Here is a 15,322-nt window from a genome sequence, read left to right as displayed (position 1 = left end):
ACCAGGCTAATGAACAAAGTATCCCAACATTATTTCTGTATGTTCTGTAAAGAAAGGACTCTTCAACCATTATTGTTTGAAAAGTCATGGTGAAAGTATTTTACACCCTAGTCCTAGGGTTCCCAAGGTGGGCCAGACGAGGGTTTTAGTAAACACAAGCAGAATTTTACATGACACGGTTTCATATTAGAAATAATGTATTTTATTCTGGTTTAGTTACTGTGAAATAATCCTAAGAGTTTAGCAAGTAATCAAGCAAACACCAACCTTTAGAGTAAATATACAGTTTTAAGATTTTTGGGGGAGCATAACCAACTTTACTTTAAAATCATCTTTTTATTCATTATTATAAATTACCCAACCTTAATTAATCTGCATTTTTTTCCACTGCCAGAACACCAGCAAGGGGAATATGGTTAAAAAATTATTTAAATATTTTGAAAGCTCTACCATTTTATTTCTAATGGTTGTTTAACTACTTGATATCCATAAATCTAATTGTATGGCTTATCCGAGCAGTAATGACAGATAATATAAATGTGCTACCAGTCCACATAATTTACACCAACACATTTTAATAATCCTTCAGTTACTTTAGCTAAACAAATTATAACATAATCATGAGACTGATAAAATATTTGTTTTGCAAGGAAAACAGTAGGAATTAACAGTACAATGAGAGATTCGGGTCCTAAAAAAAAAAAAAAAAACACAACTGCACAAAATTGTTATTTTCCTTCTGTCTTCTAAAGACTTTAAAATGAATCACAAAAGTTCCTGAAGAACAAGATTTATATCCATTCCTATTTGGGAAGCACATAAGTACATGCCCTTTGCAGTTTCCTTTCTGTCCTGTTTTTGAGGCAAGGTATTTTGCTGAACTTTAATGTAGGAGGCAGAAATGCCAAATCTCTATATACTTTCATTAGGAAATTCAAAATATCCCAAGGGAATTAGGAAATCACACCTAAATCACTGGGAATCAGGAACTGGATTTATACTGCTTAAAGTTTTAGCATGAAGTTTAACCAAAACACAAGGGATTAAGCCTTTGTGGAATAATAATAACAACAACAATAATAAAAATAATAATAGTAATAGTAGTAATAATAATGCAAAATAATAATTATCTACTTAACTCTATGACACAGATCCATTGCAAATAAAAAAGTTTGATTGTCAAGTTATGGTACATAATCTCATTCACAGCAGAACCTGTGCTGGTTTATGTTAGCTTACAGAACGTAGTTTATATCTACACCCTAAGTATGCCACAATGTTGGCTGCCTAGAGCAGGGACAATTCCAGACAGATCACTACTTTAATCTAACAAAAAACATGCCAAGTACAATGATGAATTTCAGCAGTGGAAAATGTGCCTGCCTGCCTGCCTTTTCCAACCAGCAATAAGAAAAGAGATGTGACTGGGTCTCAGTTGCACTTCCATGTCCCAGAGTATAGCAGTAGCAGCACTTGTCGCTACATTACACTACATTACCTGATACAGGTCTATGTAATTCAAAGCGTTTCCCCCTGCAAGCCATCTCCACTGTATATTGTTGCCTCATGGATCAACTGGAATACAAGCAGCCCACCATAATACGAGTTTGTCTGATCTTATCAAAAATGTGATGATTGCTTTGTTTTTAAAAGAGGACTCATGATATATTTTCAATAATTCACCCACATCTTATTGTTTTGAGGAGGATACACCCACTGATGATTTTAAAGGGATGAATTTGTTGAAATGCTAGTTTTTTAGACAGATGCATCTGTACAGAAGTGTGTGTCGAGCAGGTCTCTAAAGTTAGGTTCAAACATTTTTATCCTCTTCATTCCATTATCTCCATATTCACTGATTGTACCTTTATGAAAAAGTAATTAAAAATTAAGACCTTCACTTCGGTCTCAGAGCCATCCCTACTACTCTGCCTGAAGATGTCTACTGCTGCACTTCCAGGGAGTCACACTGAATTCATCAGGGCTTTATACAGGCACAAATCTCATGTCCATTGCAGGTCATCCCTACTTTGTAGTCAGGAACCCTCAGCATCAGAAAGCACAATGGCAAAAAGTACAAACAAAAGATTTCAAAGTCATGAAGAACAGCAGAAAAGCAAATGGCAGAAAAGTCCTGAAAAGCTTTGTTGTTTGGCTAAGAATAGTAAATGAGGAAGAGTAATGCCTCTGAGTCACTCCTTTTCCTTGGGAAATATTTGTGTTAGATTTGCTAGTTCTGATTATTAAATGGTTAGAATAGATGATGGATTTGCTCTGTTGCTGATACTAGACTTGGAAGTAAACAGTTTTCTTCATTTGGTATTTTGATTTTGCAATAGTAATATTGTTGAAGAACACATTGCACTTTCTATCTTTCAGCTACTGTTTTGAATGATTAAAATGCTTTTCCCTTTTTCGTTTATTTTAAAAGAAGGGTAAGAATTTAGTTTTATGTAATTAAAGCACATAGTCAAAATACACAAAGATTTTTATACTTACATTAGAAGACTTTCAGCCTCTGCAGAACTAATTATAGCATTGCGAATAAGAATCTGAAGGGTATTAATTATTTACATAATGTTTTGTATCCTCGTATATTATTTAGATCCTTCAACATTTTTGTGCTACCAATAGTATCAACTCTTTTACAGAGTGAAGGATTGAAATGAGAGAGGAAAGCTGTAGATTAAGGAAAACTAAAACATGAATATGTTTCTGTTGAGATTAAGAGAATTTATGAAGTTGAATACATATTTTGGTGTCTTGCAAGATCAGCATTTATGTCACTTCAGGAAAAGTCAGATCTAGTTCTAGATCCAATCAGTACCTGTTCTGAATGCCTTTAAAACCTTCAAAAGCTTAGGGAAGAAAAAACAAGTTATAACACATGTTGAATGATTTCAGAACTTTATATAGAGATATGTTTATAAATTGTAAAAATTTCTGTGCAAAGTCAAATGTTAAGTCCTTATTCAGCACTGACTGTTAAAGTGACTTGACTATAACAAATATATATATATATATATATATATAAAAAATTAACTGAGTTTAAAAAAGCATGCAAGTCCTGACTTCACCTCTGAAGGGAAGGCCACTATAAATACTCCAGAAATAAATTAAAAAAAAAGTTCATATGTAAAATACAGAAAGTAGGATATGAAAAGTTCAACTGCTATTTTCAGTAGGAGACAAGTGATATTTGAATAAACCATTTTACAGTGAAATAGCTTACCTACCTGGACAGCTTCAAAATTCAGCTGTCTCCAGTGTTTTGCAGTGCTTGTTTTTAGAACATGCTACTTCGTGTTCATGATAGCTACTCATGAAATGAACTAAACATGGCATCCTCCAACCAAGTTCAAGCATCTAGATTTGAGGTAAGAAAGTGCTCCTGTTTAAATTAGCATGCTTACCTAATAATACTGGTATCCCTGATACAAATATTCATGAAATAGCCATGAAATCTGAAGTTACTATTGTAATGCGGACTATGCTAAACCATTGATAATATGAAGGTAAAACTATGAAACAGAAAACAAAGATACTGCTGTTACATATCAATGAAATGCAACCTGATGCTACTAGTTTTTATCTAACAATTTTAATTGTCTCACATCTTGACTCATTGGGGTTGATTTTCAAAGAATTCAGAATAAAATCTGATCTATTTGAATCACACAGTACAACAAAATGAAATAACTGAAAAAAGCAAGGCAGGTGATTGTAAAAGTATAAAGGCTTAATATCTACATTGTTTCTTGTAAATTACCACATGATGCAAAAGTTGCAGAAAAAATGAAGCACTTACTAGAAGCTTTATATTTTAAAAGCAAATGTCAGCAGAATACTCATTCTTACAGAGAGAGAGAAACAAGAAGTGGAAAATACGATCATTTGCTCAAGTCTGTTTAATCTTTTGTTCAAATGGCTGTTATATAAAAGGAATATAATATGCAGCACATAAAAACTATAGTGCAGTCACAGGAAATCTGCACGTTTGAAGCACTGTTGGCAATATATCCTTCATCTTTGCATTCTAACACCATGCAACTTAATTTCTCTGCCGAAGCCTTTCTCTGGTGAGTGCTGGAACCATATAGCACTAGAAGCCTTTTCACCTAAAAGTTCCAACTTGCACTGATCTCAAGTGAACTCTTTGACATTCAGATTGCCAAATTTCTATTTGATAAGGTGGAACAATGTTATAAAAGAACTTTCCTGAGAATAATTTCCATTTTCCTCATTTCTTGAAAGAAAATTGTTCCTCTAGAAAGAACAAAAATTGAAAGAAATTTGAATTTGAAAGAAAACTGAAGTAAAATTGAAAGAATTGTTCCTCTTGCCCTGAAGTGGTCAGGCAGTTGAACTAGGAGATTTTTGAAGGTCCTTTCCAACTGAATTACTCTATTCTATTGATCAAAGTGCACTTTTGTGATGTCCAAAAAGATAAATAAAAAAGGTGCTTTAATGAAGAATTTGCATGTATAGTCCTGGGCTTGCTATATAGAAATATATGGTCATTTATCAAAATATGTTGAGATAAAAGAATTTCAGCTGTCCCGACTAAATACTTTTTTTTTTTTTTGGCTTGAGTTATTAATTCATAGAATTTGAAATTTTAATTTATTTTTTTTTTCTCCAAGACAGACTAGAAACTTTTTTTAAGATTTCAAAACTTAGCGTGGGTCAGAGAAATAATTTCCACTAGCTCCTGGAAGCAAGACTACCACTCCAAAGAATCCAGCTGAAAGCACAGCTCATTAATAGTAGGCAGCCAGAGACATATTCCAGCTGCATCAAGGTGAATCTCACATATTTGAAGTGGTGTGGCAGGCACAGCCATCCTGCATTTAAAATGAAGCCAACGTAAGATGCAACATCTATACTTGGTGTAGCCACTCTGTAATGACAGGAAACTTTGCTATAGATGAATCAGGATGGTTTTCTCTGTCTCATCTGCCTTCCTTTCCTCTTTCCTAGTAGATTAAGTCTATTTAAAATCAACCCCCATTTAAGTGTAACACAACCATCTTTGTAATACACAATAAATGTTTGTTCATTGTCTTTTGTATTATAAAACAAGGAGTTCCGTTTGAGGAGCAGGAGTTGCAAAAGCTTTCTGCTGAAGTAAGATGTATAATACTTGGCTAGACACTATGAAAATTCTTTTGCTTAATGTAACAAAAAAGAGAACCCCCTCCCCTTCTCTCCTTCTGCATCTCAGTTGCCTCTTTTGTTCAAAGACACTGCTGCAAAGCTCATGTAACCATCTCCTGATAAGTTGCTAAACTAGTGTATCAACATCCTGCCTTCCTGTCTCACGCTGGGCCAACATGACCAAATAAAAAAAGAAGTTGAACCACAATGCTGAGGAAGACTACGGCCTTCATCTTCACGACCACCAGAGGGACAGAGACGACCCCCTAGCAACAGTGCGCGCAGTCGCAGAATATACCAGGATGTGCTGCGTAATCCCGGAATTACCAAGATATAAAAAGGGACCCTGGCGGGGGTGAGGTGCGCGCCGTTGGCAGAGCCAAGACTCCCCGGCCGCCCAGCGCTGTTTTGCTTGCTGTTGCTTACTCAGTAAATTCCTTTCTATTATTAATGCAATGCTCTCTGAAAATTAATTAAGGGGGCAACTTATAACAATCTTCACCTGCAACCACGTGCTGTTAGAAAATCCCATGTGCTAAAGAATTATTTCCTTCTCTAGGCACATTAAGAACACAGGAAAAATATAGACTTTTTTTTCTAATATGCGTTCTTTAAAATCTCTGTTTTTAGAATGACAACCATTTAATTGAGCATTAAATAAAATAGAGAAGTATTTGGACTTCTGGATTATGCAATGTGTAAAATGGAACTACTGAATAGCTCGACGACAGGTCTGAAAATTTGATTTATTCTCCAAACAAACTCAATTAACTATATTTAGTTACAGTCTATAGCAAATCAAGCAAGCTACAAAGAAGAGAATAGCATACTTAGAGTGCAAAGGCATAGAAGTATGTTTAGAAGGTGAGTTCTCATTCTGTCTAGACCTCCAAAGAATTCAATTAACAGTACTAGAGTAGTTATAAGTGAAATTGAGCTTATTTTCAGTGGATGCTTCATTTCAGATATCTGCATTGCTAGATTCAAAAACAGAGGGGGAATGTAAAAATGCATTGAGATGGAGCTACAAGTAATAAACCTGATAGTGCGTATTTATAAAGCAAACTTTTTTGAACCAGAAAATTCAAGCTGAGAATAATGTTCAAAAAAGGCAGACATGCTCTGCTATGGAACTGTCAAAAGCTGCACCCAACTAAGCTTTACTCTGCTGTATGGAAAAGCCAGGAAATATCCAGATGTTTCTCATAAATTTCTGTCATTCCTACCTAGATTGCTAACACAGCAGTGTGTGGCCTCAATCCCAGAGGAATATGGAAGATGACCCAAACTTGAAAAGAGGGCAATAGGATTGTTTTTGGGAAGGATCCTACCCCAAATGATAAAACCTCTTATTTATGGCCAAAAGACTGGAACTCTTAAAATAAATACCTACATACAAACATACATAAAGTTGCTTCACACATACAGGGTTTATTTCACTATTGTCGGTGCAAAACCTATAAAACTTTCAAGCGTGGACTTCAAAGCAGTGCTCCCATTATACAAATACATGTACATTTATCGTTGTGTTTCTTTGAAACATCTACAGTCTTTCCTGTTTCCTCTTCATGTATGTGCTGGAATTTTCCTGTATATTTAATCTCTACAGTATAGAGGACAAAAAACAGAAAATAGTTGAGAATATGGAAGAGTTTGTTTGATGTCTGCCTGAATTAGCAATGATAGGGTCCTCATCTCACCCTCCCTTCATTCATTTTCTGAACACTGCAGCAGAAGAGGGCAATAATGAACTATTTGGTGTGGTTTTGTGTAACAGCTACAGATACACAGCTAGCGTAAAGAGAGGAAAAAAAGTTGCAAAGCTACTTATTACTGTACCCCTCAGAGCTCCCTCTCCTGCTGCACCCTAAGCCAGTCTCTAAATAATGTCAGTGTTGGCATGAAAAGAATGTCTGTCACACAGGCATCTCAGAAAACAAACAAATAACTCAGTCCTATCACCCTCTTCCCAGCAGATGGGAACTGTACGCAATAACACAGTCATCATCCTTTTGTAAGGAAAAATGTCACATGATGACACGGATGCTAAATGCACTCCCAGGATTACCTGACCAAACCTTTGAAAAGATAAAAAAAAGTGATGTTTTTTCTGCACCAAACACACACATATAGCAAACATACTTTTTGAGCTGTCGCACTTTTGGGAAGAAAATAATGCTGAGCAAACACAAAATCTAATTCATCTTGCTTTATAGAAAAACTATTCGTTACTTTTATTTCACCACACTTTTCCACTTACAAGGGAGAGCTACTCTGGCAAGTCTTAACAGAATAACTAGGAAGCATAAATTGACTTTGTCAGGTTAGCAATAACAAGTAGCTGCGGAACAAAGCACACAAGCAAAATCCTTTCCCCAGAAACAGCATCTGTTGTATTCCTTCTGCTGCAAACTTTTGTGCCTCTGCATGTTGATCAAGGTCCACATTTCACAATGACATTCTAAATTTAAATGACAAAATACGATGAGAGCACTTTCATATCTTATTAATGGGGAATGGTTTACAGTCCTAGTTGGTTTGAAGGCATCCATTTTAGGACTTTGAAGTTTTCAAAAATTGCTGCAAAATCTCATATGGGGTATGCAAATGTACTGCTCTTCCCTCATGGCGGCTCCTTACACTGACAGGAAAGCACCAACACTGGGACCATCAGGGCTCAAAGGAAAATTAAGTACCCACAGAGATTATAAACAAACGGGAAGAAAGAAAAGCTACTAGCTCCTGTATCCTCGTTTTTAATACAGAATTATTAATTAGCACTCCCCAGATCCTCAGTAGTTGATATAGCTTTGGTACTGAGAAATGTCCCAAATAACTTTGTGTAGCATAGGAGTTCAAATTTATGCCAGGGAAATCATTTTATAAATTAATTATGTCATTAGAAAGAAAGGAGATGAACAAATGGACGGCCTTTGCTCCACCTGCCAGGTAGGGAAGACTTTTTGTCACCCTCGGCACATACTGAATATCTTTCAGCTCTCCATGTGTCTAAATGGCCACACCTTTACTTCCAGAAAGGAAGAGCTGCTCTGAAAGCAGCTCCCACACTACTCCCATAATCTTAACTATTAGCTATAAATAACAGGAACAAAGTACACTTCACCACCCCTTTCCATGGCATTTACATTTCCTTTACAGCAGCAGAGAGAATCTTTAAATCCTGCATTGTCTTCTTGGGAATACAGGATTTAAAGAATGCTGCATAACAACTGGCACAATTCAAACAATTCAGCATAGTAAAAGCTTAAAGGCCTTTCCCTTAACCAAGTAAAAGCCACTAATACATAAACAAGATACAACTTGCATGCAACAGCCAAGTGTTAGGATAGAGTAAGTCTTTACAGTAAGACTAAATACAGTAAGCAACATGGATGAAACACTGAAAGTAACAACCTAACACATGTTAAGAAGCATGCTGTATCTGCTGTAGCCGTCAGGTTAGGCCACAGAGCTACTGACAAAAGATACACTAGCAAATGGATCATGCACTTTCATCACAGAATCACAGAATCACAGAATCATCTAGGTTGGAAGAGACCTCCAAGATCACAGAGTCCAACCTCTGACATCACACTAACAAGTCCTCCACTAAACCATATCACTAAGCTCTACATCTAAATGTCTTTTAAAGACCTCCAGGGATGGTGACTCCACCACTTCCCTGGGCAGCCTGTTCCAAAGTCTAACAACCCTCTCAGTAATGAAGTTCTTCCTAACATCTAACCTAAAACTCCCCTGCCACAACTTTAGCCCATTCCCCATTGTCCTGTCACCAGGCACGTGGGAGAACAGACCAACCCCCACCTCGCCTCCTTTAAGGTACCTGTAGAGAGCGATAAGGTCACCCCTGAGCCTCCTTTTCTCCAGGCTGAACAAGCCCAGCTCCCTCAGCCGCTCCTCATAAGACTTGCTCTCCAGACCCCTCACCAGATACAATGTCCTTCTCTGGCCTCGCTCGAGTACCTTGACATCCTTCTTGTAGCAACAGGCCCAAAACTGAACACAGTACTCAAGGTGCAGCCTCACCAGAGCCGAGTACAGAAGGACAATCACTTCCCTAGCCCTGCTGGCCACACTGTTTCTTATGCAAGCCAGGACGCTGTTGGCCTTCTTGGTCACGTGCCTTGTCAACCTAATTTTGCCACTGCTATTTATATTCAAGTATATGATTTTAATATTGGATTGATTGGTTTTATTTCAATTAATTTCCCAAATTCAAGAAAAAAAGGAAAAGACTAATGGACTGTGAAGTCTGCACCTCAGCGAAGTTAATAGGCTGGGTGAGATGTCCAGGTCACACCTCACTGAGATAAGCTTAATGGGGGACTTGCAGCTGCTACTGCTGGACCTCTGAGACTTTCTTCAGCACTAGCAGTGTTCCTGCAGACTTTTGGTGATAGTGGGGCAGCACTGTTAATTCTGGAAAATTTATCAAGTTTCATTGAAACAAGCACATTAAGCTTGTCTTCTTAAAAATCTCTTGCCTAAGAACAGCAGCCCCATCAGCTGTCAAGATATAGCAGGAAGACTATGAATGTTGATGTCAGAAGTTTGAGCAGCTGCTCTAGGATCTGTCAAAATATCTTGCTGGATGCCTGCTGAACGTGCCCAAAAGTGATTTTCAGTCTTCAAACTATTATCATCCAACCAGAATCAGTTATGGGACAAATCCCCAAGTCAACCCCATTTACATATGAAGTTTCCGTTTCAAAGTATTGATACTGAGTCATTTGTAAAGGAAAAAAGAACTTATTTTCCTAAGGATAAGATATATGCTCTTCAACTATGCTTGAATGTATTTTCTATAACCTCAAGCCCTGAGTCAAATAGATCAATTTTTGAGACCAAGGAAAAAAATGTATTTAAATAAAAGCATGTTATTATACTAAAACCACAGGAAATTGAGTTTTCATATTAAATCTTGTATTTTCAGGAGAATACTGGGTAAAAAATTGTCCCATACAACACAATTATTCTTTCTTACATGAATAATAAAGTAACTATTTGCAATTTCTGTGTACATTAGTTACGTTACTATTATTAGCATCCTGTTGCATTGTCGGTTTTTCACATGAGTAAATCATTTAATTAGGTTCTAGGACTTGATGTTTTCCTTATAGGATTGAGAACATTTAATAAGACTGTAATATACTGTAATTAGAAATAAAAGCATGCACCTGTCAGGAAACTCAAAGCAGAAAATGTTGTATCTCCGATGAGTAACTTTGACAGTTTTGAAACCAAGCAAAACAGTGCAAGGAGAAAGCCAATTTCTTTCTCCTTGTTTCTACAAGATATGGAGTGAGGAAAGAAACTTGGAAGGAATGTCAAGATGGCACTACAGATATGTACAAATAAATCAAGAGGTGGGCAAGAGTCTTCTCATGTCTAAGTCAGAGGAACATTTCTGCTATTTCTGAAGTGCAGAGTGATATTCTACTGCTATAAATGTGGGGTGCTCCAACATGGCCGAGCACTGCCTCCAGTTTGCCAGGATAATTGATTAGTCAGTTTATTTGTCTTCATCCACGGAGGCAGAGATCAGCTTGAGGTTGGAAGAATAATTCTGGTGGTGACAGCCCGTTCTTGGCTGCCTTTTGCTTCTGCCCTCTGACATAATTAAACCTGGCTGCCTTCCCATAGGACAGAGGCATATGACAGAAGCAGATACAAAAGCTGCAGCTAGGGGCAGGTTGTCTCTACCAAAATAAGTTGTCTGGCCTGCTACCAGAAGGGCTCTAAAGCAAAGGCAGCAGCTAGGAGTAGATGCATCATATTTTCTGGGCAGCAGCACCCCTTCAGTTACTCTTCATCTTTCCAGAAACCCCTCAAACACGGAGGGATTTACCAGATGGAAGATATAAGCCTCAGCCTACAGAGAGCCTTGTAGCCCAGTGCAGCAGGTGTACAACATGCTGTACAACATGCATGGTTAGATACAGAAAAAGCTGGACTAAATCTTCCATTCTCTCATATGGGAGACACTCAAAGGTTAACAAAGGCCCAAACTATTTACTGGAAATATTGTTGATTCATATATTCAGCACTTCTTCTCATTTGCTAGTTCATTTCAAGAACGTCTATGTCCTCTTGTCCTGTGAGCAGCCACTTTAGAGAAGTCTCAAGAGACTAAATGTATAAAGTTATGATACCATGAGCATTGTAGTCTGCCTCTATAACCATTTTCTCCCTTTGGTGCCATACTAATATTCCCCGTGTAGAATAACATTTTTTTCCAGAACATTATATGTGACGTGCAGACCATTGCAGAATTATGAAAATTTCTTAGCTTATTTTAAAATTGTTACTGAGAAAGAGATTCCTCCAAAGATTCAGATTGACACATTTCAATAGAATTAAATTTGTCAAGAGAATTAAATTTGCATCAAATGAACATCAAGAAATACATAGCATAATCTACAACTACTCTCAGTGTTTTGCATGACTAGCATATTTACTGAGATGTCCTACAGTAATTCTTATTTTGTCATTATTATTCAACATCATGAAGAGCCTGGCAGTCTTACAAACTGGATTTGAACATTTATGGGATCCTAAAACTATAAGACAAAAGAGCTCATAGATTTCAGCAGCAATTTAGGTAATGCATGATCATGCTTTATGAATTTAAAATAAATTGGGGGTGGGGTGGTACAGCTGTATTTTTTTCTTATAGTGTAAACAGTTTCTAAGGTCCTGTATTTTTAAAACATGGGACTACAAATAATCCTGCAAAACATCAGAGCCAAAATTGAGAATAAAATCTGCTTAAAACCTGTAGAAAGATAAGAAAGAAGGAAAAAAATAATTTAATAAAAGCAAGTAAAAAGGACTTTTCTGTAGAGTTCCTGGAGTATGTCAAGATATATAAATCCACCCAAGCTTCAGTAGTTAAAGTTAGTTAAAATTCAAGTTTCAGGAAATTTTTCAGTTCACCATTTTATTTTACCAAATTGTGAGAAGAAATGTAATGTACATTTCACATAAATCTTCTGAAATCCATGTGGCCTACCTTCATTGATATGTTGCTTTCCCTATTAAAATTCATTAGACCTACTCAGAATAAGATAAAATTATTTTCTCTGAGCTGTTGTGACAAACCTGCTACAGCAGAATATCATTATTGACATGTGTGATGTTAATCTGTCTACCTGTCATTAACAGGGTTCTACCAAGTCTCTCCTACCTCCTCTCAATCTTTTACCTACAGATGATGCTCACCTTCTCCCATTCGCGATCTTTGTTCAGTACAATCACCACCAGCCTGGGATGTGCCTGATAACCATCGGCTGTGAAGGACAAATCTTTACCTTCCCAAGTCACATTCATCATAAACCTAGGAGAAAGGAAAAAAAAAAAAAAAAAAAAAAAGGTACAGTGAAAAATTAATGAGCTGCCCCAGCAGTTAATGAGCAAGCTAATTCAGTCATCAGAAGCACTGATGAAGTCCATGCATTAAATTCTGTTAACACTGTAAAAAAAGCATAAAGTGTTTCAGTACCATTTTAAGCACATCCACATCAGAACTGTGTGTAACATCACACTTTCGTCTCACTAGTATAATACTCAGAGGTCACTGTATCTCTTCTGGCTTCATCTGTTTAGACCTCCAGGAGTCCTATCAGCCCTTCCTGACACTGCAGCTTTGCATGCTGTCTCTGAGACACATGAATAACTTCCACTAATAACTTCAGAAAAAAAAAAAAAAAAGACAGACATAGAAACTTTGAAGTTCATTCATTTCAATATTTTCAAGAAGAAAAAAGATTTATATTTTTATTTAGGTTAATTTTCAGTGGTTTACAAAACATATATAAGCTAATTAACATTTCAAATGAAAAAAAGAGGGAGGATTTTGTTGTTGTTGTTGTTGAAAATGTTGGTTCAATCCCAAATTTCCTGCCTTTACACTTGAGCATTGAATCAAGAAAATTGTTTATTTACCACAGGCTCCTGTGTAACTTCTCAGCTTCAAAAAGAAAACATATCCAACTGAAAATTTTGTGTAAATCTCTGTCAATGGAAGGATATTACTCAGGGTACTACAATAAGAGGAGCCACAGCACTATTGCTTGCTTTCTCCATCTTCCTCCTCCTCTACTGCCATGCTAACCTATATGTTCTAAAGACAGAAAACTACTCCTTATAAGCAATCCTGGCATCAGCAGAGATTACATCATCTCTACCAAGTCATTCCCGTTGAAGGTCTTAAATGCCTTACTTAGTTTTTGCTAATTTTAATATAGTCTACTTTCTAATTGTTGCTTTCCATTCATCATTGAGACATGTAGCCTCTTTTCAAAAGCATTGTGCTTTTGGTGGTTCAGAAATGCCGGCATTCTGACTATCTAATAAACTCTTCTTTTGGTCTAGACTTTTCTCACAAAATAATTTTCTCTCAAAATTTTCCATGGAATTGTAACATAATTCCATATTTATATTTGTTCCATTTCTACATAGCTTCAGTAAATCTCAGCAAGAACAGATTGTTTCCACTGCTCCAGGGTCAGAAAGAGTGATGAGAAACTGCAGTTTTTATTTAAAGCACAAATATGGAAACTTGCTGCCAAGAGTCTGCACACAGGCCAAGCTCTCCCTGGACTGTGATATTGCAAAAATCTATCATTTTGCACATTGTCTGAAACTCTCTCACCAAAGAAATTTGGGAACGAAAGGGAAGTGAGTAAAATTATGGTATTGGTGTTGATGTACTTCAGTCATATTGAAAAAAAAAAATCTAACTCTAGGTTGTCAACATGAGCCTGACCAAGCTATCCTGCGGGTGAGAGGAAAAACCTGAAGTCCCATCCTACTTGAAGATCTTATGGCACTTCCAGAAGATAATGTACCCTCCACCATATATCCACAGTCTGAAGAGACCTACACCGATTCTCAGGGTATTCCACTGGATGAATTCAGTCCAGGTTTTCTCTTAGGTGCTCTCCTTCTGGAATTCCCCACTCAACGCTTTCACGTCCTATCCCTCAGATGGGTGTGCTATGGAAGGTATTAAAGTTACTCTAGATATTCTTCGTACATTCTTCTGTAATGTTTTATCCACAAGAAACTGATATATTTTACATGGTGGGTTTTTTTTTCTAGTAGCAGTATGGTCTCCTGGTGAACCTGACATTGAAATAATTATTTTGTCTCTTGTTCAAAGGAGGCTTAGTATAGACTTAGCTGACCAAAAATCCCAGCAGAAACACACTAAATAAAACAACATAGACCCAGAAGAAAAAATGACTTTGTATCATAACAGTTAATAATTAAATGTGCACTGCCCTAAACAACCATATTAACACAATTCAGTACCAGTTTGACAGTAATTTGCAAATTCACCCACTGCAATAACACATATTTTATGACAGACTTGCAGCGTGAAAATTCTCCCCTCGGCAGAACTTTGCTTTTCAGTTGAACTAATTTCCCATATACTACATTTTTCATCCAGCACTAAAAGAGCTTGCTCAGGAATAAAAAAGCTTGTTTGCCACCTCAAGAGCAAGCGGCAAACCACTGGACAGAACTTGTGCATTCACATAGAAAGCCAGCAAAACGCTCACTCACTGCTGAAAATCAAGTGCATTGTGACCCACGGAACAACATGCTGAGGAGAACACTGCAAGGGAAAAGTAAGGACATAATGTGAAAGCATGCACTACTTGTATTCATATTTATGCACCCTCATTCACACGTCTCTCCTTTGAAATTCCTACAGATGAAATAGCCCCCCACAAGGAATGCCCACTTCTTATAGGGCCAGGCACAAATGAGCTCATCTCTACAAAACCGGAGGCTGAGGACTTTGTGTCTGGCTAAGGGCTGGACCACAAATAAGGCTTTGGTGTCCAGTCAGGATTTTAATTACAAAGCCTGGCGATCAGGCTTGAGTTGAATACTTCTTTTGTGAATTTTGTTGGGATTGTTACCCCAGATTTCAAACACCACTTATCACATTTTGGGGATTTATGTGCAGATCCTCCAGACTAGAAGCCATTCAATGGCCTTAAGAAGATGCAGTGCTGTAGCTGCAGTAATGTTCAAGCACTTCAAAATACAGATGAAATCTAAAATGAAAAACTGGATTCATTGTATATTTTAAACTGTGAATTTTCAAACCATTGAGTAGTGAAATCTGCAA

General features: G+C 37.0%; 1 protein-coding gene across 1 annotated transcript in view; it reads right to left on the bottom strand.

The window, feature by feature from the left end:
- GRIN2A (glutamate ionotropic receptor NMDA type subunit 2A) overlaps positions 1–15,322 on the bottom strand; it is a gene marked incomplete at both ends in the record, with an annotated part of 184,838 nt that overhangs the window by 50,680 nt on the left and 118,836 nt on the right. The window contains one exon of the mRNA XM_084296350.1: positions 12,400–12,514. Within this exon, the coding sequence (XP_084152476.1) occupies positions 12,400–12,514 (115 nt within the window). The remainder of the gene's footprint in view (positions 1–12,399; positions 12,515–15,322) is intronic.

The sequence above is a fragment of the Netta rufina genome, assembly GCF_964035555.1.
Source record: "Netta rufina genome assembly, chromosome: 15".
Classification (NCBI taxonomy): Eukaryota; Metazoa; Chordata; class Aves; order Anseriformes; family Anatidae; genus Netta; species Netta rufina.
Note: the sequence above shows the minus strand (reverse complement) of the source record. Positions and strands in the feature narration are given on the sequence as shown.